The 22,170-nt window shown below is 46.7% G+C and overlaps 2 protein-coding genes across 4 annotated transcripts in view; both read right to left on the minus strand.

Moving 5' to 3' along the window:
• The window catches only part of F13B (coagulation factor XIII B chain), a 48,991-nt gene extending 32,724 nt beyond the window's left edge, over nucleotides 1-16,267 (minus strand). For both annotated transcript variants that reach the window (XM_075131545.1, XM_048861804.2), the window contains exons 1-3: nucleotides 16,180-16,267; nucleotides 6,365-6,565; nucleotides 4,059-4,244 (exon numbers count right to left, since the gene is read on the minus strand). In XM_075131545.1, the coding sequence (XP_074987646.1) occupies nucleotides 4,059-4,244; nucleotides 6,365-6,565; nucleotides 16,180-16,243 (451 nt within the window). In that variant the 5' untranslated portion in view covers nucleotides 16,244-16,267. The remainder of the gene's footprint in view (nucleotides 1-4,058; nucleotides 4,245-6,364; nucleotides 6,566-16,179) is intronic.
• Nucleotides 16,268-20,893: 4,626 nt separating this feature from the next.
• Nucleotides 20,894-22,170, minus strand: part of ASPM (assembly factor for spindle microtubules) — a 38,406-nt gene continuing 37,129 nt past the window's right edge. For both annotated transcript variants that reach the window (XM_048861583.2, XM_075131547.1), the window contains exons 27-28: nucleotides 21,299-21,471; nucleotides 20,894-21,218 (exon numbers count right to left, since the gene is read on the minus strand). In XM_048861583.2, coding sequence (XP_048717540.1) covers nucleotides 21,113-21,218; nucleotides 21,299-21,471 — 279 coding nt within the window. In that variant the 3' untranslated portion in view covers nucleotides 20,894-21,112. The remainder of the gene's footprint in view (nucleotides 21,219-21,298; nucleotides 21,472-22,170) is intronic.

Here is a 22,170-nt window from a genome sequence, read left to right on the forward strand (position 1 = left end):
ACTACCATGCATTTGGTACACAGGCCAAATGGAGAGCCATGAACTGATAGTGTGTCTTCTCTTCTATGAAATGGAGAAAACGTCTGTGAAACAGGTTGATTGAAACGTGAAAATAAGTGTCCTTCATATCGAGGGCGGCATACCAGTCTTCTGAATCCAGGGAGGGGATGATCGTGCTCAAGGAGACCATGCAGAACTTTGAGTTGACGATGTGCTTGTTGAGTTCCCTTAGGTCCAGAATGGGCCGTAGACCCCCCCTTTGCCTTGGGAACGAGGAAGTAGCATGAGTAGAAACCCTTGCCTCTGAGCTCCCAAGGTACCTTCTCCACTGCTCCTAGAGCGAGGAGGGACTGGACCTCCTGAATCAGGAGTTGCTTGTAAGAGGGATACCTGAAGAGGAATGGGCAAGGGGGTGTGGGAGGGCTGGAAGGAGCAGAAGTGGATAGAATAGCCTGCCTCTACCATGCGGAGGACCCACTGGTCCGATGTAATAAGGGATCGTGCACAGTAGAAGCGGAATAGACTGTTCAGGAAGAGAGATAACTCGCTAGGATATGGACTGGTAATCCGTCCTCATGCGCATCTTCAAAATGGGCGCTTAGGGCCTGGAGCAGGCTTGGACTGTCCCTGGCCCTGTTCAGAGGGAGGACACGATGGTCTGAGCCTGGTGTATCTACTCCTCCTGCAGGAGAAGTCCTGCCTGAGTCTAGTGGGGAAAGATCGCTGCTGGGTGAGCTGGGGCTTAAACGGCTTTCTTTGAGTTGCCAGGGTATGCATGCCTAGAGACTTAATTGTGTTCCTTGAATCTTTCAGGCTATGCATGGGGGGGGGGGGGGGAATGGGTAAAAAGGTATTAGTATCCCCTAGTGGGGACAAAGTACTTTCTTTCAGACCCTTTGGCCATGGCGGGAATGGAGACCGGAGTTTGCCGGATTGTTTTGGCATTTGACTGAATGGTCTTTATAACGGGCAGCACCACCCTAGAGGGCCCCTCTGGTGTCAGAATGTCCACCATGGGGTCCTCTTCTTCTATGACCTCCTCCACCTGGAAATTCATGTTTAAGGCCACTTGCCATGGGAGTTCCTGTAGGGCCCGATTGTCCATGGGTGGGGGGATGGATGCGGATGTACCCACCACTGCCTCATCAGGAGAGGATGAGGAGGCGATGACCGGCAGGGTTGGGTCTGAGACAGCCCCTTGGTCCACTGGTTCAGGTTCCTCCTGGGCCCAGGGTGTAGCCTTCACTGGGGTTTGTGCAGGACGACGACTGACAGCTGCCTCGGGAATACAGGACCCAGAACGTGATGGTGGAGGGACGCCTGGAGGGGCGCCCTGGGCTTGGTGGTACACCCAAGGAGTCCAGAACTGCCACTGGGGCTGCCAGCAGGGTGCTGAAGCATCCCGTCTGAGACTGCCCAGATGTGATCGGGCTGCCTCCGATGCTCCCGATGCCCTACCCGACCTGGGAGAGGGTGACTGGGAGCTGGACGGCCAAAGAGGGGCAGTACGCTGTGCTGGGGGGGTTCCACTTCCCCTGATGGGTGGAATGGGTACCATGCAGAGTGATGAGATCCAGACAGTGATCGGCAGTGCCGTTGTGAAGAGTGGTACCGGGAGATCGACCAGCGCTGAGATGTTGGACTTCGCCTCGGTGGAGAGCGGCCATGGGAGTGCCACTGCGACTGGTGCTGTGCCGGGGAATGGTGCCGTGCCAGTGGAGAGCGGTGCCGCGAGGGAGAGCAGTTTCATGAACAGTCTCACGGAGAGGTGCGGTGATACGATGGGGAGCTGTACCACTGCACGGAACAGTGTCCGTTCAAGCGGTGCCACAAGGTCTCAGACCTTGACCAAGACCTCGAGCAGGACCACGACATGTCAGCCGATGACCACCTCAAGCGGGAGCAGCTCTAAGGATTGAGGCTGTGAGACCAGTGCGGCGAGTCAGACCGACGCCACGAGAGGGACCGGTGCAGAGCATGGGTGCGGTACCGGGACTCAGAGCAGCACAGTGGTGCTGGTCTGGGGGCAGACAGCCCAAAGATAGCCAGTTTGCCTCTTGACCGTGCCAAGGCTCAAGATGGTGTAGGTCTCGAGACCGGAGACTTGGGCGCGGTCATCTCAATGAGCTTTCTGGAGGCCTCAAAGTTGTTGGGTGTGGAAGGCAGCATGACCTCCTCAACCTACAGCTGCAGGAAGTCCTGCGGTACAGGGCTTCCCGGAGAGGCAGGGGCTCGTGCAGGACGAGGCCTACTGGAAGGTCTGTTAGCCTTATGTCCCTGGTCCGCACCGTGTCCTATCGGAGGTGCGACTACCGCCTCGGGCCTTTGTGGGGTTTCTCCATGGCCTGCTTCTTATGGGTGGCTGGGGAGTGAGAACAGTGCCGGGGAGAGCGCTTTTGGGCCCCAGGAGACCGCCGGGCACTAGAGGGGCATGCCGAGTCCTTTTTCAGCGCTGTAGACAGCGCCGCTGGAGGAGCGCTCCGCACGAGGCGCTCAGGGCCAAGTATTGTGGTGGACGGAGAGCAGACTCCATGAGGAGTTGTTTGAGTCTAATGTCCCTCTCCTTTCTAGTGCAAAGTTTAAATGTTTTGCAAATCCTGCACTTATCCACCTGATGGGCCTCTCCCAGACACCAAAGGCAGGAGTCGTGGGAGTCGCCCGTGGGCTTAGACTTGCCACAGGAGCTGCAAGGTTTGAAGCCCTGGGACGGCATGCCCCACAGGGCACTCGTTGAAGAGGGAAACCCCTTCAAGCATTAACGACTATACGTAACACTAAAGATAACAAATAACTAACATTTAACTCACAAGAGAGATAAGTAGAGTAGCTAGGGAGTAGTGGAGCACTTGTGAACAAGAGACCACTGTTCCAACAATTGTCACTGGCAGTAAGAAGGAACTGAAGGGGGGTCGGGCCAGCAGGGTCATATATAGAGCACCTTATCGGCGCCACTCCAGGGGGCTCCACAGCCAGCCCGAGGGGTAGCTGCTAGGGAAAAAAGTTTGTGACATCTGTGCACGCAGCGCGCGCGCACACCTAACTGGAATAGATATGAGCAAGCACTCGAAGAACCTGTTAACCCTCTAAGTGATAACTGGGAATGCTTAAGTGTAGCAGGATGCTATGGCAAAAGCACCTAATTAGCCCCTGCCCAGTCAGCTCCAATCAAGGGAAGCAGATTGGGGCTGATGGAAAAGGTCTGATGCCAGCCTGAGGATTGGCAACACCTGCTGGCCTGACAAGCCAAGGGCTATAAGGGCTGGAGGAAGCCAGAAGGCTGGGGGCAGCCAGGGAGAAGCCAGTCAGTCAGGGAGGGAACTGGAGGCCTCCTAGCTGAAGGCTGACTCTGCCTGTAAAGGAGGTGACTAATCCTGCAAGCCTTGTAAACAGATAGACACTGGTAATGGGATAACTGTAGGTAAATAAAGACACAGGTGTTGCACAACCCTGAAGCCTCTCAGATTTATTGGAGGCAGAAAGCGGGCCCCAGGAAGAGGGGCGGGTCGTGGACCCTGTTACATTAAGTAATTAATATAATTAAAACATAATCTATAGATAAGTCTACACATTTAAGTTTAATTATTCACTGCCACACTTTTACATTGTAAGTTAGTATTAATGTGACATCAATAGAGATTATCACCCACTGTCATTCAATGCTATGGTGTTTGTATAGTAGCTCCCTTTCTGAAGTTAATATCCTAACAGTGGAAGGACACAGAAGCATTAAATGTAAAACAGTATTTATACTATCCCTAACCTCATTAGAAAATGTGGACGGTTTCAATCGTTTAAGCAATTATCTACCTATTTGGCCCATGATCCTATATACACCTTTACATGCAGGCTTAACTTTATGCATGTGATGTGAGTAGTCCCAAGGGGGACTATCGTCATCTAATGCAAATTGATGTTGCCCCATTGATTTCAACCAGCTGAAAATTTGCCACAGTGAGTTTAAAAGCTGCCCTAACACAAGGAGACTCCAGCTATAATGGTATTGTATAGCAGCAAAGATACAAAGAAAGTCAATTATAAAGAGGAATGTAAATTCATACCAAACTTTTTAGCACAGCTTGGGTGAGAAGACCATCCTTCTGGAAGACATTGCACTGTTTCTTTAGCATTACCTCCTGGAGTTTGATAGCCGGGAGCACATCTGTACAGCAATTGTTCCCATATTTTGTAGGACACTTTTGTATCAGAGAAGATGCCATTTTCCAAGAGAGGTTTCCTACATTTTTCTACATGAAAATAAGTAGGTTGATTAGAAGGAGGCAACTGACAGAGTATTATGCTTCTCTGTAACTTAAGTATATATGTACATAGGGATTTGTCTGCTTCCTATATTTGCCTACAGTGAGGAGATAACGAGCCCAACGATTTTTCTATCTGGTTACTCTCCTGACATAGTAACAAAAAACCCAATATCAAATAGGTATTTTAAATGTTGAAATTAGAAAGATAATAAAGTCACCTAGTTTGGTGAAGCTAGACAGTGGTGGGGTTCACACAATCTTCTTTCTTGCCAGTCTTAACTATTCTCTTTATTCTGTTCCAGATCACTACTGAAACTGCAGTGCACACAGTGAGTCCTGAGAATTGGAGAAATTACTCACCTTCCAAGCTATATGACTCTCTCCCAGTGAGTAAAATAGGAGCACTTGCAAAGACATAGTGAGAGTTCTCTCCCAGCAGCAAATAAAGGTCACCAGGAAGGGAACTGATGACCATCAGCAGATCATAAGCAGATGAGAGCACAAGGAGAGCAAGAAAGAGTTCAGTGTTTTTACAATTTATTTTACGAGGCACAGATGTTCTCCCCACTCCTCCATAACCCCAGAACTTGATATTACTGTGTGTAACTCTGGAACCTGACATTACTGCAGTCAGCCATTTTGTATGTCCAGCAACTGCTAGCTGAAAACCAAATACCACATAACTATAAATAATCTTAGGGCTTTGAGAGGCAAGGCCAAACAGCTGTATGTTTGCAGTTTCTGCTAATGAGAATGGGAGGGGGGACAGAGTTAATGTACCATGAGAATGGAAGGAATGTTTGAACAGTCCTTGGTTTTAAGCGCCCCTACGTATAAATTTTAATGTTATGACTAGAGATACACAAAATGCTTTGTTAAGAGATAAATGAGTATGTTGCTTAAATTAGAATTGGTGACCCATTGGGGTTACTGTGGTGACCCACTACAAGTCGCGATGAGTTATGTGCTTAGTTTAAGTTAGCTATAAAAGATTAGGCAAAAGGATACACTTTGGAGCAATCCAACGAAGCTTTTCTTTGGGCAAGGAGCTGGCACCTAAACTCCCTAATGGCTGGATGGAAGGAGGGCGCACGTAATTCTAGTTGTTGATTATTCAAAACTATCTCAGACTTTGGGTAAATATAAATGTGTAGGATGCTCTGAACCTACTGCTAGAGCACTTTTTTGTGTGCGCGTGAAAGCTAATAAAGTAGTTTTAGGTTAAAGCATTCTTGTTTGTACCAATCATTTATCAGACAGAAGAGCTGTGTCTCGATTGATTTATTCCTGACACTGCCTGAAGAGAAACAGTCAAGTTACCACTGCTTTGGGTTCTGAAAACCCTGGGTAACACCCTAAATACTCTCTGAGATGCTCTTACTGTCTGAGGAAGCAGCCAACCAGTCACCTGCAGGCAACTCCTACTGATGCCAAAGTGTAGCTTTCACTTTGTTTAACCCCTGCTGATGAGCCAGGAAATTTCTGTATTGGGGGAGGGTTTCCACCTGTAAGAGGCAAAATTACTGAAGATGAGGGGAGGCAATGTGAACTAAAATCTGACTGAAATTGGTCATTTGCTCATCATGGAGGATGGAAGGGGAATCCAGTACCCCTTGAATAAAAATAATAATGAAAACACAAACACTGAAAATATAAAATAAATAGGGATGTTCTGAACATAAGAACAGCCATACTGGGTCAGAATAAAGATCCATCTAGCCCAGTATCCTGTCTTCCGACAGTGGCCAATGCCAGGTGCTTCAGAAGGTTAATCAGAACCGGTAATCATCAAGTGATCCATCCCTGTCGCCCATTCCCAGTTTCTGGCAAACTGGGAGTGGAGACACCATCCCTGCCCATCCTAGCTAAGAGCCCTTGATGGACCTATCCTCTATGAATTTATCTGATTTCACAAAAAGGCAATATTGCTGGATTTGGTACCAATTTTCAGAGAGAGAGAGAGAGAGAGAGGTAAAAAAAAAAAACTGTCAATATCCAGTTCCACTTCTTAATTTTTCCCTAATTTATGGTTTCATTACTACACCCTCTTGGTGAAATCCATTAGTGTCCACAGGAAACAAAAAAGGCCAATGAAATTGACTTACGATAACACTTTGGTGCTGGCGACCATCCTGTTGCTGTGCATGTTATCCTTGCATCTTGACTCCCAGATTCAGTTGTATAGCCAGCCACGCAGGTGTAGGAAATCTTTTTCTCTTTACTCATTGGAAAATAATAACTTTTGAAACTATAATAATACTGAGCTATCTTCCCATTTTCTATGAGTGGCAAATCACAAGGCTTATCTACAAAAGATTTAATTATGTTTTGTTTATTACAAATTTATCCCATGCATATAACAGTGCTTTCTGGATTAATTTGAAATTAATTGGCTTGACTGAATGCTCTGTAGGTACCTAGGGTTCATACATGTGGTCCAATTCTGCAACCGTTTACCCTTTAAACTTATACTTGACTTGCCTAGTTGTTAGTAATTATACTGAAAACCAAAGACATTTCTTTTCACCTTGTCCTATACTACAAGAAATGGGCAGATTCAGTGAAACTAAAAAGGTAATATATTTAGAAAGGGGATGTCAAAATTTATGGCCTAAGGGATGGATTCAGCCCTAGATCTATTTATGTTGCATGCTAGACACATTCAGATGGTCTAGAACCTCAGTTTTCATCTAAAAAGAGAGTTCTAGGCCTTATGGTTGTAATAAATCTAACACCCAGAACCTGCCCCCCTCAAAACTCCTCCCCCCCACCTAAGGCTCTGGGAGGGAGTTTGGGTGTGGGAGGAGGTCTGGGGTAGGGGATTGGGATACAGGCTCTGGAAGGGAGAGACCAAAATTGCTGGAGTCCCAGGGGCCACATTGGGGAGGTTCTCCGGCCACAGATGGCCTGGGGGCCAGGAGTTTGAGACCCCTGACCTAAGGGCTTGTCTACACTGGCAAGTTTTTTCGATGAAACTAATGCCAACAAGGGGAAATCAACAAAAGCAAAGTCACCAAAGCATGTCTACATTTGTTCCCTTTGTCGACAGATCGTGTCCACATTCAAAGGGCACCTTTGTCAAGAGTGAGAGCAATGGACTGTGGGTATGTATCCCACAGTGCCTAGTGACACCATCCATCGCTAGGTGTCCTGGGATGTGCAAAATGTACTATCATGCACCGCTTTGTATCCCACCCCTCCAAAGGTCTCTGGCTTTCTTTCGCGCCATTTTTCCAACTGTCATTCTTTTGTAGTGCGTGTCAGCATCTGCAATGAGAGAGGATGGATCCTGCACTTCCCTCCTATGCACTGTTAGCTGTCGTGAGGACATCGCACATGGCAGCACAGTTACTTGCAAAGTTAACAGAGGATGAATTGCAGGCACCCAAGTGCGATATGGACGGCAGCAACTTATCAGTGCTTTGTGCATTCACAGAGCAGCTGCATATGGCAGAGCATTGCTTTTGGGCTAGGAAAACAAGCACTGATTGGTGGGATTGCATTGTCATGCAGATGTGGGATGACGACCAGTGGGTACAGAACTTTAGGATGCATAAAGCAACCTCATGGAGCTATGAACTGAGCTGGCCCCCGACCTGTGGCACAAGGACACCAGATTGAGAGTTGTCCTTTCGGTAGAGAAGTGTGTTGCAATCGCTGTGTGGAAGCTGGCGAATCCAGACTGCTACCGGTCAGTCGCAAATCAATTTTGAGTAGGAAAGTCCACTGTTGGGGCTTTATTACTCCAAGTGTACAGGGCAATAAATTGCATCCTGCTGCATAGGACCATGACTCTGGGAAATGTGCATGACATAGTGGATGGCTTTGCAGAGATGGGTTTCCCTAATTGTTGCGGGGCGATTGATGGCGCACACATTCTAATTTTAGTGCCAGACCACCTTGCCTCTGAATACATTAATAGAAAGTGATACTTCTCCATGGTGTTGCAGGTGCTTGTGGATCACCAGGGGCTTTTCACGTACATCAGTGCAAGCTGGTCTGGAAAGGTGCATGATGCATGCATTTCAGGAACAGTGGCCTGTACAGAAAGCTGCAGGTAGGGACTTTCTTTCCAGGCCACAAGTTCACAGTGGGGGAATGTGGAAATACCCATAGTAATCCTCCGAGATCCATCTTACCCCTTACAAGCCCTGGATCATAAAACCTTACACAGGACACCTGTCAGCAGCAAGGAGCGTCTAACAACAGGCTGAGCAGGTGCCGCATGGTAGTTGAATGTGCCTTTGCCCATTTGAAAACTCGCTGGAGGTCTCAATGGCAGGCTAGACTTTACCGAGGAGAATATTCCCCTGGTCATAGCCACCTGCTGCACTTTGCATAATCTGTGGGAATCGAAGGGTGAAATGTTTGCTCAGGTGTGGAGCACTGAGGCAGAGCGCTTGGCTGCACAGTTTGAAGAGCCAGATGCTAGGGCTGTCAGAGGAGCCCAGAGGGCTGCTATTAACATCAGAGAGGGTTTGAGGAACCACTTTGACAACGAGGGGCAGTAACACATGTCTGCTTTGGAGTTGCTTCCCTGTTGCATCCATGTACAATTTTGAGGCCCAAGATCCGTGCAACACAATGCTTCCAAAGCCTGTACCCGAGAGTGAATTGATTGCTGTACACGCTTTTGTAGAACACAGAATAAAAACGCTGTACCATTAAATACCTTTGCCTTTATTTATTGTTAAAAAGGGTAAAACCTCACAACTGTGTGTCGCTCCAGCTATCATTGTGCAAGCTGTAAGGGGGGGTGGAGTGATGGGGAAACTCAGGCGTGCTGTGGAGTGAAAAGGAATGTGTGGGCATAGAAGGGGGTGGGGTTGGCAAAGAATTGTGCATCTGCTGCAGAGGTGCTCGAACTCGGATCTGCTCAGTCTATAGCTGTATCAATGATTTGAGCATCTCCGTCTGATCCTCCATAACTTTTACCATCCACTCCGTCGCTTACAGAGCAAAAGCAGCAGTCTCTTCTCTGTCCTGCCTTTCGGCTTCCCAGCACTATTTCTGTGCCCTGGCCTGTCTCTCATCACGTGGCAGCACCTAGCAGAACATCTCTTCTTTGCTGCGCCTAGGATTTTTTCTTATCTGTCGCAGCCGGTCTGCGGGGGTACGTGGTGAGTTCTTCAAGGGCTGTGCTGAACAGAAGAGGGATTGTTACATTCCAACAAACGATTGAAACGTTTTAGTAAAAAGGGGATTTTGCTAGTAGAAATCACTTTCTCTCTGAGACTCGAGGCAGGCCCACAGCTCCACAAGCACCCCAATCATGGTGAGTTTCGGGAGTGTGGGGGGAAGGCAGTTGTGCATATGGACAAAAAGGTCTCGGCTTGCAGGGAACTCATTCTAAAATTATCTCACAATTTTTCACAGGTGGCCCACCTGCTGGCTGACACCTCGCTAATGAGGGTGACTAGTTTCTGAATGCTTGCGGCTTTCACCCCAGTCTATATGCAGCTCAGCTTTGTGCCACGTTGGTCCCAGCTCCAGTGACTGCTAAATGGCATGGTACAGTTTCCTACAATGGGGAACCTAACGAGACTGCATTCCCTTGGAATCTGAGGTAGAGGATTAACAAGTACCTCTTGGAAACTTTCCAGAGCCTCTCTCTAGAGGATTCCCTGCAGGTCTCGATGTCCATTGACACCCTGCTTGGCCATGCAGATTAGCTACATACTACCTGCCTCCAAGTTTTCGATTTCCTACACAAGCCACAGCAACTTACCTGGAGTCTCATCGGCTTCCTGGTCACCATTGAGCACTTCTGGAGTGGAGAAAAGTTCCTGGCTCCTTGCCCCACCAGGCGACCCCTCCGGGAGCACATTAACCTCTTCTAGCTCAACTTCTTCATCCCGAATTTCAGCCTCCAGGTTACCCCCTCTTTCTGCTGCCTGCAAAGTATCCACGGGGCAATCGGCAATGGAGGTGGGGTCACCACCGAGGATAGCATTCAGCTCTTTATAGAAGCAGTAGGTCTTCGGTGCACCATGAAGCGATGGTTCGCCTCCTGCGCTTTGTGGTACGCCTGCCTCAGCTCCTTTATCTTCGCTCTGCACTGCTGCGTGTCCCGATCACAGCCCTTATCGCAAAAGCCTCGAGACATTTGCCCATATGTGTCCCGATTCCTACGGGTCACTCGCAACTGCGACTGAACAGACTCCTCTCCCCATATACTGATCAGATCCAACAACTCAGTGGTGGTCCAAGAGGGAGCGCGTTTGGGGTAATAGCCACCCATGCTCACCCAGGAAGCTCCTCTGGGAAGCCAGCAAACAGGAAATGAGTTTTAAAAGTCCCAGGGCCTGCAAGGGGGAGTGGGTTGGCTGCAGGGCAGCGGAGTTCAAACCACTGACCAGAGCGGCAGCAGGGGAATTGTGGGATACTTTCTGGAGGCCAATAAAATCGGGGGGGGGGGGGGGGGAAACTGTGGTGTCTACACTGGCTGTTTGTCGACAATAAAGGGAGGGGAAAAGAAAAGTCTCTCGCAGGGTTTTTTTTTTTTTTTGCAAAAACTAGGGTTTTTTCTTTTGTTTTTTTAAAACAGTGACCTTGCAGTGTGTATGGCATTGCTGTTTTGTTGCAAAAAGGCAGTTTTTGTTGACAAAACTTGCAAATGTAAACAAGCCCTAACTGTAACATCAGCGGGAAATTGCTGGGGACTGGAGAACTGAATCCTAAGTTATATTCCAGTCCACGGTCTATCACTTAACATGGAATGTGGCCTTCTGCCCCAAGCAAGATTGGCATCCCTGCATTTTTTTTTGTTAGAACAAAGGAAAGTTACTACTTACTAGTAACTATTATTGACATCATCAGGCTTGATTAATACTTATTGAATTAACATATTGCTGTACTAAACAAAAGACAGTCACTTACCTTCTCGTAACTCTTGTTCTTCGAGATGTGTTGTTCATGTCCATTCCACATTAGGTGTGCGTGCACTGCATGCACAAGCATCGGAAACTTTCCCTTAGCAGCTCCCATCGGGTCGGCGGGGGGCCCCCGAGTGGTGCCACTGTGCCGTGCATAGATACCTCTGCTGGCTCGACCCCCTCCGGGTCCTTATTCTCAGCAACTCCGACAGAGGGGTAGGAGGGTGGGTGGTGGAATGGACATGAACAACACATCTTGAAGAGCAACAGTTACGAGAAGGTAAGTAACCGTCTTTTCTTCTTCGAATGCTTGTTCACGTCCATTCCACATTAGGTGAATCACAGACTTACCTCTGGAGGAGGGTAGGAGTCACAGAACAACTGATCGGAGAATAGCTCTGCCAACTGCCGTGTCCTCTCTGGCCTGCTGGTTGACCACGTAGTGGGTCGTGAAGGTGTGCACTGAGGACCAGGTGGCTGCTCTGCAGATCTCCTGGATCGGGACCTGCACCAGGAAAGCCATGGAAGTTGCTTGCACCCTGGTCAACCTGGCTGTTGTAGTTGGAAACTGGGGCAGGGAGGTAACCGCTTGCTGGATAGCCCAGAATCGGGATACTGGAAGGCTTACTCGGGCTTGCACCGCGTCCATGACCGCCCCTATGAATTCCACTCTCTGCGTGGGCACGAGAGTGGACTTGGGGATGTTGACTAGGAGCCCCAGCTCGTGGAACAATCTCAGGGCCACCTCCATGTGGCCCTGCACTTCCGTTTCAGATCGACCCACCAAGAGTCGGTCATCAAGGTACGGGTAAACCCAGATCCTCTGCCTCCGTAAGAAGGCCACCACTACCGCCATGCATTTCGTGAACACCTATGGGGCCGCGGCTAGACCAAACGGGAGAACCGCAAACTGCTAATGTTCTTGGCCCATGGTGAAGCGCAGGAACCACCGATGTGCTGGGTTGATGGCGATATGAAAGTATGCGTCCTTCATGTCGAGGGCAGCATACCAGCCCCCCGGATCCAGGGAAGGGAGGATGGTGCCCAGAGACACCATGAGGAACCGGGCCTTGACCAGGAACTTATTGAGTCCGTGCAGGTCTAAAATGGGACGAAGGCTCCCTTTAAAAGGCCTTGGGGATGAGGAAGTACCAGGAGTAGAAACCTTTCCCCTTTAGGCCGTGTGGCACCGCCTCTATCGCCCCTGCCTCTAGCAGCAAGCGAACCATCTTCTCTAGGAGATGCTTGTGAGAGGGGTCCCTGAAGAGGGATGGGGAAGTGGGCTGGGAGGGAGGCAGGGAGGGAAGGAAGAGAATTGCAGTGAGTACCCGTTCCGTACCGTGCGTAAGACCCAACGGTCCGACATAATGCTGGAACATGAACAGGAGAAACGGGACAGGCGGTTCAGTAAACAAAGGGACGGATCCGGTGACTGGTCTGGTACGCTGTCCCTGAGCACACCTTCAAAAGCCTGGCTTAGTGCCTGGCTAGGATTTGTGCTGACCTTGGTTCTGACCTGGCGCATTATTGTTATTATTGCGCTGTCGCCTGTTATCCCTGCCTCGCCTACGGTTAGGCTCATGCCTATGGCGAGGCTGGTACTGGCGTTGAGGGGGAGGCTGCAGCTTAAAGGGCTTCCTCTGGGCTGCCAGGGTGTGCATACCCAGCGACTTAAGCGTAAGCCTCAAGGACTTGAGGGCATGCAGCCTCGCATTGGTCTGTTCTGAAAAGAGCCCGGACCCTTCAAAAGGGAGGTCCTTAAGCGTATTCTGGACCTCAGGCAGCAAGCCTGACTCCTGAAGCCACACCGAGCGCCTCATGACCACCCCTGACACGATTGTTCTAGCCACCGCATCTGCCAAATCCAGGGATGCCTGGAGAGAGGTCTTGGCTACTGCCTTGTCCTCGTCTACCAGAGCCGTAAACTTCTGTTGGGAACCTTGCAGGAGGTTGTCCTTAAACTTCCCCACTGCCACCCAGTAGTTAAAATTATGCCTGTTGAGCAAGGTTCGCTTGCTGCTGGTTAGCAATCCTCAACTGAAGGCCCTGTGAGGAGTACACCTTTCTGCCAAAAAAGGTCCAGGCATTTTGCCTCCTTAGCCTTAGGGGCCGGGGCCTGTTGTCCATGGTGCTCCCTTTCATTCACCACCAAGACCACCAGGGAGCATGGACTTGGATGGCAGAAGAAGAATTTGTAGCCCTTTGACAGGGCAAAGTATTTGCGCTCCACACCTTTGGCCGTTGGAGCACTAGAGGCCGGGATCTGCCATATAGTCTTATAATTCGATTGGATGGTCTTAATGAGCAGAAACGTTATTCTAGATGGACCTTTGGGGCTCAAAATGTCCACCATGGGGTCCTTCTGCTCAACCATCCCCACGTTCTGCAACCCCAAGTTCTGGGCGACCCTACGCAGTAGCTCCTGGTGGGCTCTGTGATCTATCAGTGGAGGGCCGGATACCGCTGTACCCGCCACCGCCTCATCCGGGGATGACGAGGAGGTTAGCAGCTGCTCAACGCCCTCTGGCTGGTCCTCCTGCTTCCGCTCTCCCATGGGAGGGGCCTCCAGCTCAGGCCGGTGCGGGAGACCTTGCGGTGGCACCGGACTCGGTGCTGGTTTATCCTGGGGGGATGCTGGAGGCCTGGATATTGTAGCTTCCGGCACAGTCAGGCATCGGTGCAGGAACCGGGACCGCTGCACCGAGTTGCTTGCCCTGGACGGGGCCCCTTGGCGCTGTTGATAGGCCCAAGGAGTCCAGAAGGGCCAATGACCTGGAGGCCCCCACTGGGGAAGCCAACCCGTCTGAGGGTCCCTGCTGTCTGGAGCACGGTATAAGTAACCGTAATGGCTGGAGTCTGCGCCGGCCTGTGGCAACACCGACTGCGAAGGCCACAGCGATGCCGACGATCTGTGCTGGCAGGAGATCGACGAGCGGCTCCTAACCCAATGGGAGCGGGACCGATACCAATATCCCCAGGACCGGGACCGGGATCCGGACTGGGATCGGCGCCAGCATTAGTGGGACTGGGATCGGCATCTGAGGGAGTCCTCTGGTGAGGGCCGTCTTGACTTCTCCGATGCCGGTCTCTTGAGTGGTGCTAGAGAGCGTTGTGCCCCTTCCGCGGATAACTGGGAGTCCGTGGATGCGGAGCTCGACCGGGACCAACTCCAGGAGCGATTCCAGGACGGTGTCCTCGAATGGCACACCATTGCCGGCTTACCCCTCGACAGCACTCGTGGCATGGGTGGCAGAGGATTCTCCCTGTATGGGAGGTGGCTCGCCCCTGACAGCTCAATGAGGTCCTTCACCGCCTCAAAGGTGCCAAGCGTGGAGGGCTGATCCATTATGTCCTCGAGCCCACCGTCCGCACTGAGGTCACTTAGGCTTGGACTCGGTGGGACTTGTGGTGCCAGAGCCACCGTGGCCGGGACAGCGGCCTTCCCACTCTTATCGGTGCTCAGGGCCTTGGAAGGCGCTGGCCTCCTATACTGGGAACGTCCGTACCTTCCTTCCGGCTGCGCCGTGGGTCGCACTGGGGAGGACGAGCAGTGCCGGGGGCCTAGTCTGGTGCTCTGGGACCGACAGCATTTGGTGTTTAGCCACTGCTGGGTCTCTCGACGACTCTGGAGCACTATGCACCGAGGAAGCCGGAGCTGACGTCAGGTGCTCTGGGCCCAGTGGCTGCAATGTGCAATTTCTTTCTTTGCAATTTTTGTGTGCAATTTCTTTCTTTGTTCTTGGCTGGAATGCCTTGCAAATCTTACTCCGCTCAGTTTGATGCTCTTCCCCCAGGCAACGTAGACACGAGTCGTGGGGGTCACTAACTGGCATAGGCTTGCGGCACGTGGTACAAGCCTTAAACCCGTGGGCCTGCGGCATGCCCCGCAGCCCGGGGCAGGTGCTGGAAGCCTCCAAGCACCTAACCACTTAAGTGTCCACAACAAAGGTATGCTAACTAACTGATAACAGCTATTTAACTCTGAGAAACGCTAAGGGATTGTTCCAATTCCACCATGGATGGCAAGAAGGAACAGGAGGGGGTTGGGCCAGCAGGGGTATATATGCACGGCGCAGTGGGGCCACTCAGGGGGCCCCCCACCAACGGGAGCCACTAAGGGAAAAAGTTTGCGACACTCATGCAAGTGGTGTGCGCACACCTAATGTGGAATGGACGTGAACAAGCACTCGAAGAAGAAACTTGAAATACCTGCATTCCTAATTCCTTTTGACAGGTGTAACAAGAGACGGTAAGAGGGGACACTTTAATTCAAAGAGGTCCTACCAAGAGAGCAGTCTGTAAACCAATCCGCACTCTGGAAGCTACATGGCAGGAATTTATAGACTGACAGCATGTAACTTCCTTACAGTGGAAAAACTAAAAATATAGACAAGAGTAGATTGGTCAGGTTAGAAGTGACACAGCCTGCAGGGAAAAAAAAAAGGTAAGGGAGGTGGATATCAGTGGCTTGTCATATTATCTAGTGATGGGAATAGTTAGAAATCTTGGCTTCTAGAAAATAAGGGTGAAGGAAGCAGTATCCCATGCTGGAGGGACCAGGAACATGAGATGCAGAGCATTATCTTAGGTCATATTCGCTACAGATTAGCATTTGATTCCCTAGTGCTTTTTTACTTTTATAAGTCTGCGTACCTTCAACCATTGCAATTTATATGATTCGTCTACAAATAAAATGGAACTAAAGTCTGTTTCTTTAACTGCTGCAGAATGAGCTCAAAGGAAGTGGTTCCAGAAATAATAAAATGGGATGTTCATATGTTACTGTCTGAACCTTTTCCCAGAGGTGCTATATCTGTGTCAATTTCAAGGTTCAACACAGCAACAGCTCACTCTTCATAGCAAGTGTTCAATCAAGAATATTAGAAATCCAAACCCCACTAGCAAAAATATATCCCCATTAAGAATAAAACCATTTATCAAATTAAAGTGACTACATAAAGCACTTTCCTCAGAGCAATATGTAAACTATATATTCTAGATTATCATATTCTTTTATAAATAAATGAATGCCTCAGTACTTTTACCTTCTGCAGAGGTTTCTCCTGAATCAACCAAAATTATAAGAAAAATCCAGCTTTTAAATGCCATATTCAGTGTTGTCTCTAACAATAGTTTTCACCATTCTGTGAACACTAGTAGCTAACTCAGTATTTCTTTTGAAAATTCAGTTAATTATTTACAAAAAGGTATTTGGAGTAAGTTTTGTAACACACAAAAAAGATATTTCAAAGCACTGCCTGATTTTTATTCCTTAAATAGAATGACTAGACCTGAAGTAGCTCTATTTTAATAAAGAAGTTCAACAACAGTGAGGCATAATGAGAAAAAAGCTGAAAATGGTAGCTGCTTTCTCTATAAAATAAATGAACTTTGGCAAATGGTAAAATAGATTAATTGGAAACAAGTAGCCATAAATGCTGGGAATTTTCAGGCCCCCTGGTTTAAAGGCCATTTTGCTGTTATCAATTTATTTACTTTTGTTGATAGCTTGTCTAGTTTTCTCTTCTATTTCTATCCCTAACTGGCTACATTCTACTAGTTTGTTTGCGCTGCTAGGTCCGGGGATGGGGTGGGGGGGAGAACGGTCATACCCTTTGTCTACTAGACAAACAAAAACTTTGTTGCATGATCAGACAGTTTTATGAATTCCCCGGCTTTAACGGACAGGATAATCCCATCTTTTGGTTTTACAAGTTCCAGCAGAAGACATATTCATATTCTGACCTACATGCACACTCTCTCAGAAGTTGTAAGCAAAGACACAACTGATAAATTAAGCTAAAGACATAGTTTCTGAGATATTAGAACAATTGCTACCAGTTGATTCAATAATATACTGCAAGTATTTTAACAAGGGCTTCCATAAAATTTTCTTCCTCAGCCTGTAGAACTTCATGAACCAGGGGTTCAGGTTCCTGTAGAAGAAAGGCAACAAACTGGATGATCTGTTCAGATAGCTTCCCCATTTAAATAAAAATACTCTTCTATAATCAAACAAGGAGACACCACAGCAGTTAGACATTTTATTAAAAGCCCTTTGCTAGAAATGTTTATACTTTTCACTGAAAGAAAAAGAAAAAAAAAAAAACACACAGAGTACCATATATGGATACTAAAGCAGGTAGCCCATCGATGGTGAGCCCTTACCTGGCAGCTGGTGCAATTGGAGAGTTTCCAATGCTCTTCAGAAATAATTATGAGCCCCAGGAGATATTTTCTGGTAAAGATCAGTTAGCAGTACCCAAGAGACAGCAATTACCTTATAGACAAGAAAAATCATCCCAAATCTTCCCTTCAAAGAAATTATAAAATTTTAAACAAGGAGCTCCCAAGAGTCCCCTCCTGCATATCACCAATTTTATTATATTACATGAGTGCCTCTGAAGAGAGATTAAGAACAATTAAAACCAAAAATCAAGAAAACCTGTCTCCACCTATGTGCTGGAGGTATGGTGGTGTTGGTAGGGTTACTTTTGTCGTTAAGTTCTCGGTGGTTAGTATGTTTTAGTTTCACAAGACAGTTCATTGGCTACATTGAAAATAACTGAAAATTATTAGTAGACACAACCATGTCACATTACTCTGCATTTATTGTGCAGTAACACATGAAGGCCTCAACCCAGTTGGACCCCACTGTGCTAGGCACCATTAAACATATAAGTAATAGTCCTTTCACCAAAGAGCTTAATATGAAATGTTACAGTATTGAATTATCAGTTCCTATAGTTATCTCTGCCCTAGATGATTTGCAAACTTCTTCTGATGTTGTGTAAATTCCAAAACAATGTAGGCATTATTGCCAACATTACAACCTCCACAGTTCCAGGCATTTCCTTTATTTAGCTAAGGACATCACATGGTTTTATTTAGGACTCTGTATATGCAGAAATATAAACAAGATCTCAATTGATGGACACATGAGGTACAGACCAAGGGCTAACTCCTCAGAACTGTGTTAATTTGCCCCAAGGATCTTGCCATAACTCAATAGTGACATTGTTACACATGTTTCTGAATGATACAAATGTATCATACACAAGGACAGATTGCATATTGAGAAAGCCTTTTGGGGCACAAAGCCCAGAGCTTATGTGTTTAATACACCTGTGATGGCTTATGTAAGTATACTAAAAATACAGTGCATGACCTGAGGGTGCAACTTAAGAGTTGAATTCTGGGTAACTATAAACAGGAAGTATAGACGGGGATTTTCTTTACCTTTGTTACAGCAGGCTTCTGCAATTTTGAAAACAGGATTGAACAAACGTGGCCAAATACAAGAAACGCTAGATCTATATTGAACACTTTCTGGTTTCCCCTACACTTTCAAGAATGTAGCATGTTGTTTCAGGTATATTGGTTTGGAGTTGCTAAAGTTGTGTCGAGACTGGGGAACTTTGGGAAATATTGACATTTGGGCTTTGAACAAGTTATAGGAGAGATTCTCAAACTGGGGGGCTGGCTCCCAGGGAGGAGCATGGAATACATTCTGGGGTCATGAGAATCTTTAGGGGGGGAAAAAAAACCATGTACTGTGTACATTTTACCCACAGCAACGAATACCTAGCAAAGCTGATCCCTCCAGACCTTTCAGGGCCTCAGATGGCGCTGTGCATTTGACTTTACACGGCACTGTGCATTTTGATGGATTTCTGTTAAACTTTGCATAGCATTATACAAAGTATTGCCATCTATATGTTAATCCGTTTGCTATGACTCAATGTGCACATTTAATTGCAAGCATGGATCATAATTTTGTTTTTACTCTTCTCACAATGGATCCTTGACTCATTCACGAGACAAGGAAAAGAAAAAGTGAAAAACGAAGCTGAAACTGATTCAAGTGAAGTGCTGCCACCACATATATTGGTATATGTACTTGTGTGGCAGGGTGTGTGTGTGTGTGTGTGTGTGTGTAAATTACTACAGACACAAAGAAGGGGGAGAATGAGCAAATAAATTTGAGAATCACTGAGTTAGAGTAATAGAGTTTAAGGCCAGACCATCTGACCTCTTGTATTTCACAGGCCGCCAACACCACCCAGCACGCTAAACCTAGCAACCAAAATTAGATCCAAATATTATAGCCCACAGAAGTCTAGACCATTTGTCACTGGGAGAGAATAGGAGGATGCACCAATACCATAGGCCCCTGCAATGGCAGGGAAATGACAGATATACCCACATAATCCTGGCAAGAGGCCTACGCGCACATACTGCAGAATGTAAAAACCCACCAAGATTACAGCAAATTTGACCTGGGGGAAAATTCCTTCCCAACATACATCTTAAAGTTTCTGCATCTGACTATCTTCTTTGTCTCCTCTCCTCCTCAGGTCACTTCTTGTGCTAACTCAGTAGCCAGTCTTCTCTTCCCAGACCCAATTCCTAGGAGGTCCCAGCCCCCGCAACTACCACTGAAACTCCACTTTCGCTGTTCACTGCTCCAATATTTGCTAGTGACTGGCTTTTAAACCTAGCCAAACTAGGGCAGCACCGCCCTCCTCTTACAGGATGTTCAGAAAGCACTGAGTTATGCCACATACCTGCAGCAAGCCACTCACAAATCAAGACCACATTCAGAACACAAAATCATTCTTCTCTCAGGGCATATGCCCACAGAAACGTCACTGCTAGCTGCTTGTTTTGGCAAGACTAGCCCCATATAAGATCATATAAGACATGAATGGGTTATTTGCTAGTATCCAATAGTCTGACATAACAGGAATCATCTAGCAGACATTGTTTTTAAAAAGGTCACTAAAAATTGTAGTGAAAGCATTGGGCACATTTTCAAAGTGATTACTCCTTAGAAGTTTTCTTAAGGTTTGTAATTAGGGGTTTAGAGACTGGAAAACTTTGAGTGCTTGACCTTCAGGACTTTGTTTAAAAACCTGTCCAGTGTATTGCATGTATCTGAAGCACAGCCATTTGAAGTTCAACTTTGCCTGATGATTTAGTGACCAGAAAGACAGTCTTCCTTTGGCTTTCACTTTATGATGCACCTAGGTTCTCTTTATCACTTGAGAGGCGGTTTTGGACATTGCCAATAAGACTATCTAAATAATTGGTTTCAGAAAGCCAGCCCTCAATGGAATGATTCTGAGAAAAAAATTTCTCCATCCTCCAAATAGACTCCCTATGCAGTTTTTGTTTGTTTCTTTTTAATGCTTTCTGTGCTGTTCCTTAGACTTGTTTCAGAAAGATGTGGGTAAGAAGCAGGAAAGAAGAAACATTTAAGGGAGATGCTATGGAGGGCTGCATCCATGTTCACTGCTGGTTGAACAGGAAGAGTCCTGGCCCCTGTCAGTAACTGATGGCCCAGGAAGAAAGGGTCTAATTAGAGATAAGGATTGTGAGGTTTATGTATCTATCCTCATAACACTCCCCTGTACTATTATCCTTATTTTACAGACAGGGAACTGAAGCACAGATTTAGTGATTTGCCCAGGTATCTGTAATGGAATGAAAATTGAAATTTGGGTCTCCAACAGCTCAAGGTAGTCCTCTAATCACTGGACCATCCTTCCTCTCATGTATACCATCTCTGCAGTCTGACTTGCACACTAATATTTAGTCCTCATTGCCAAATGGACATCCAAAACACATTCAGCCTTTGTGAGAAACTGCATGTTAAGTTGCTGCCTTGTTTTTTGGTGTTTTTTTTTTTTAAATAAGATTACAGCTGCATAAAAACAGTATATTTGAAATAGTAAAGCAAGGAAAACACCCAAGAGCTTCAAAGCAGTTCAGTATTTTATTGTACAATTGCTTTAGGCATTAGTACAAAGTAGCATTAAAAAAAATGTACATAATACAAAATATAAAATAAAATGCCAATTTGAGAGTAAATTTGCATCTTTAAGTAATCGCTTTTGACACTAATTTGTTTTCCCCCTAAAAAGCATTTAACCATTTTGAATACACACACACACTTTCAAAGATAGTATCTACATTTTAGTGGTAAGCAGTACCAAGTGTATCCATTACCATTCGAATAGCTTGCAGAGGATCTACAATTTCTTGCATGTTATCTTTCCTTAAAACCCAGTCTGGTTTAATTCTGAAAAAAGAATTGCTTGAAGTTAGACAACAGTATATTTTCACAAGAAAAAAAAAAGCAGGTTAATTTAGAATTCTTACCTTGAAACTACTTTTGTTCGTACAGGAGTTACTGGAACAAAGAAACTCCCACTCATGGATGTGTGCATCTTGTGTTTGGAAAGAGTTCTTTCAGCATCCATTTTGTGTTTACGAGCTGTAAGTTTGTACAAGCTATGAATACGAGAAGCAGCTCTAGATGTGCTTCGGATGTCCTAAGAAATACAAATTTCACACAATCAATACTCAAAAGGCAATTGAATAGGAAGTTAATAAATAATAGAAAACTACTCAATTTGCTCAATAGTCTACATTTTCATAGAACATGCAGCACTTCTCCCCATGAACACACACTGAAAGGTAATTTGAAAGCAACAGATTGTTAATTTCTGTAGGCATTTCAACATCCTGATGGCATTAAACATTTGAACGATCAGTGACACTGGAAGATACACAAGTAGCTTTATAACCAGATATTTCCAACTAAACTATTTCCAGAAAGTAATTTTATGCCTTGAATACAGTTTGTCTAACGATGGTTCCAAAGATACAGCAAACATTAACTAATTCATTTGCAGCTGCACCAGTGGAAGTGCTAGATTGGACAAGGACACAGGTGGATACCAGCAATATTACCACTGAGTAACGTAGAGCTGGTCTGAAGAGATTTAAAATGACATGTGGATAAACAGTTGGTGGCAATTTGTATCTGGAGCCTTACCTACACTAACACTTGCAGTGTTGCTACCACCAATTGGGCTACACTGATGGGAATCATTTTAGAAATACAGCTAGTGTACACACAGTTTATTTGTCTGTCACGAACCAGGAAACAATGGTGCATGCCAACATGAAGTCTCACAAACCAAATGTACGGTAAGTAGAATTTGAGAACATCGATAAGTCTTACTGGA

The sequence above is a fragment of the Caretta caretta genome, chromosome 8, assembly GCF_965140235.1.
Source record: "Caretta caretta isolate rCarCar2 chromosome 8, rCarCar1.hap1, whole genome shotgun sequence".
NCBI classification, from domain to species: Eukaryota; Metazoa; Chordata; order Testudines; family Cheloniidae; genus Caretta; species Caretta caretta.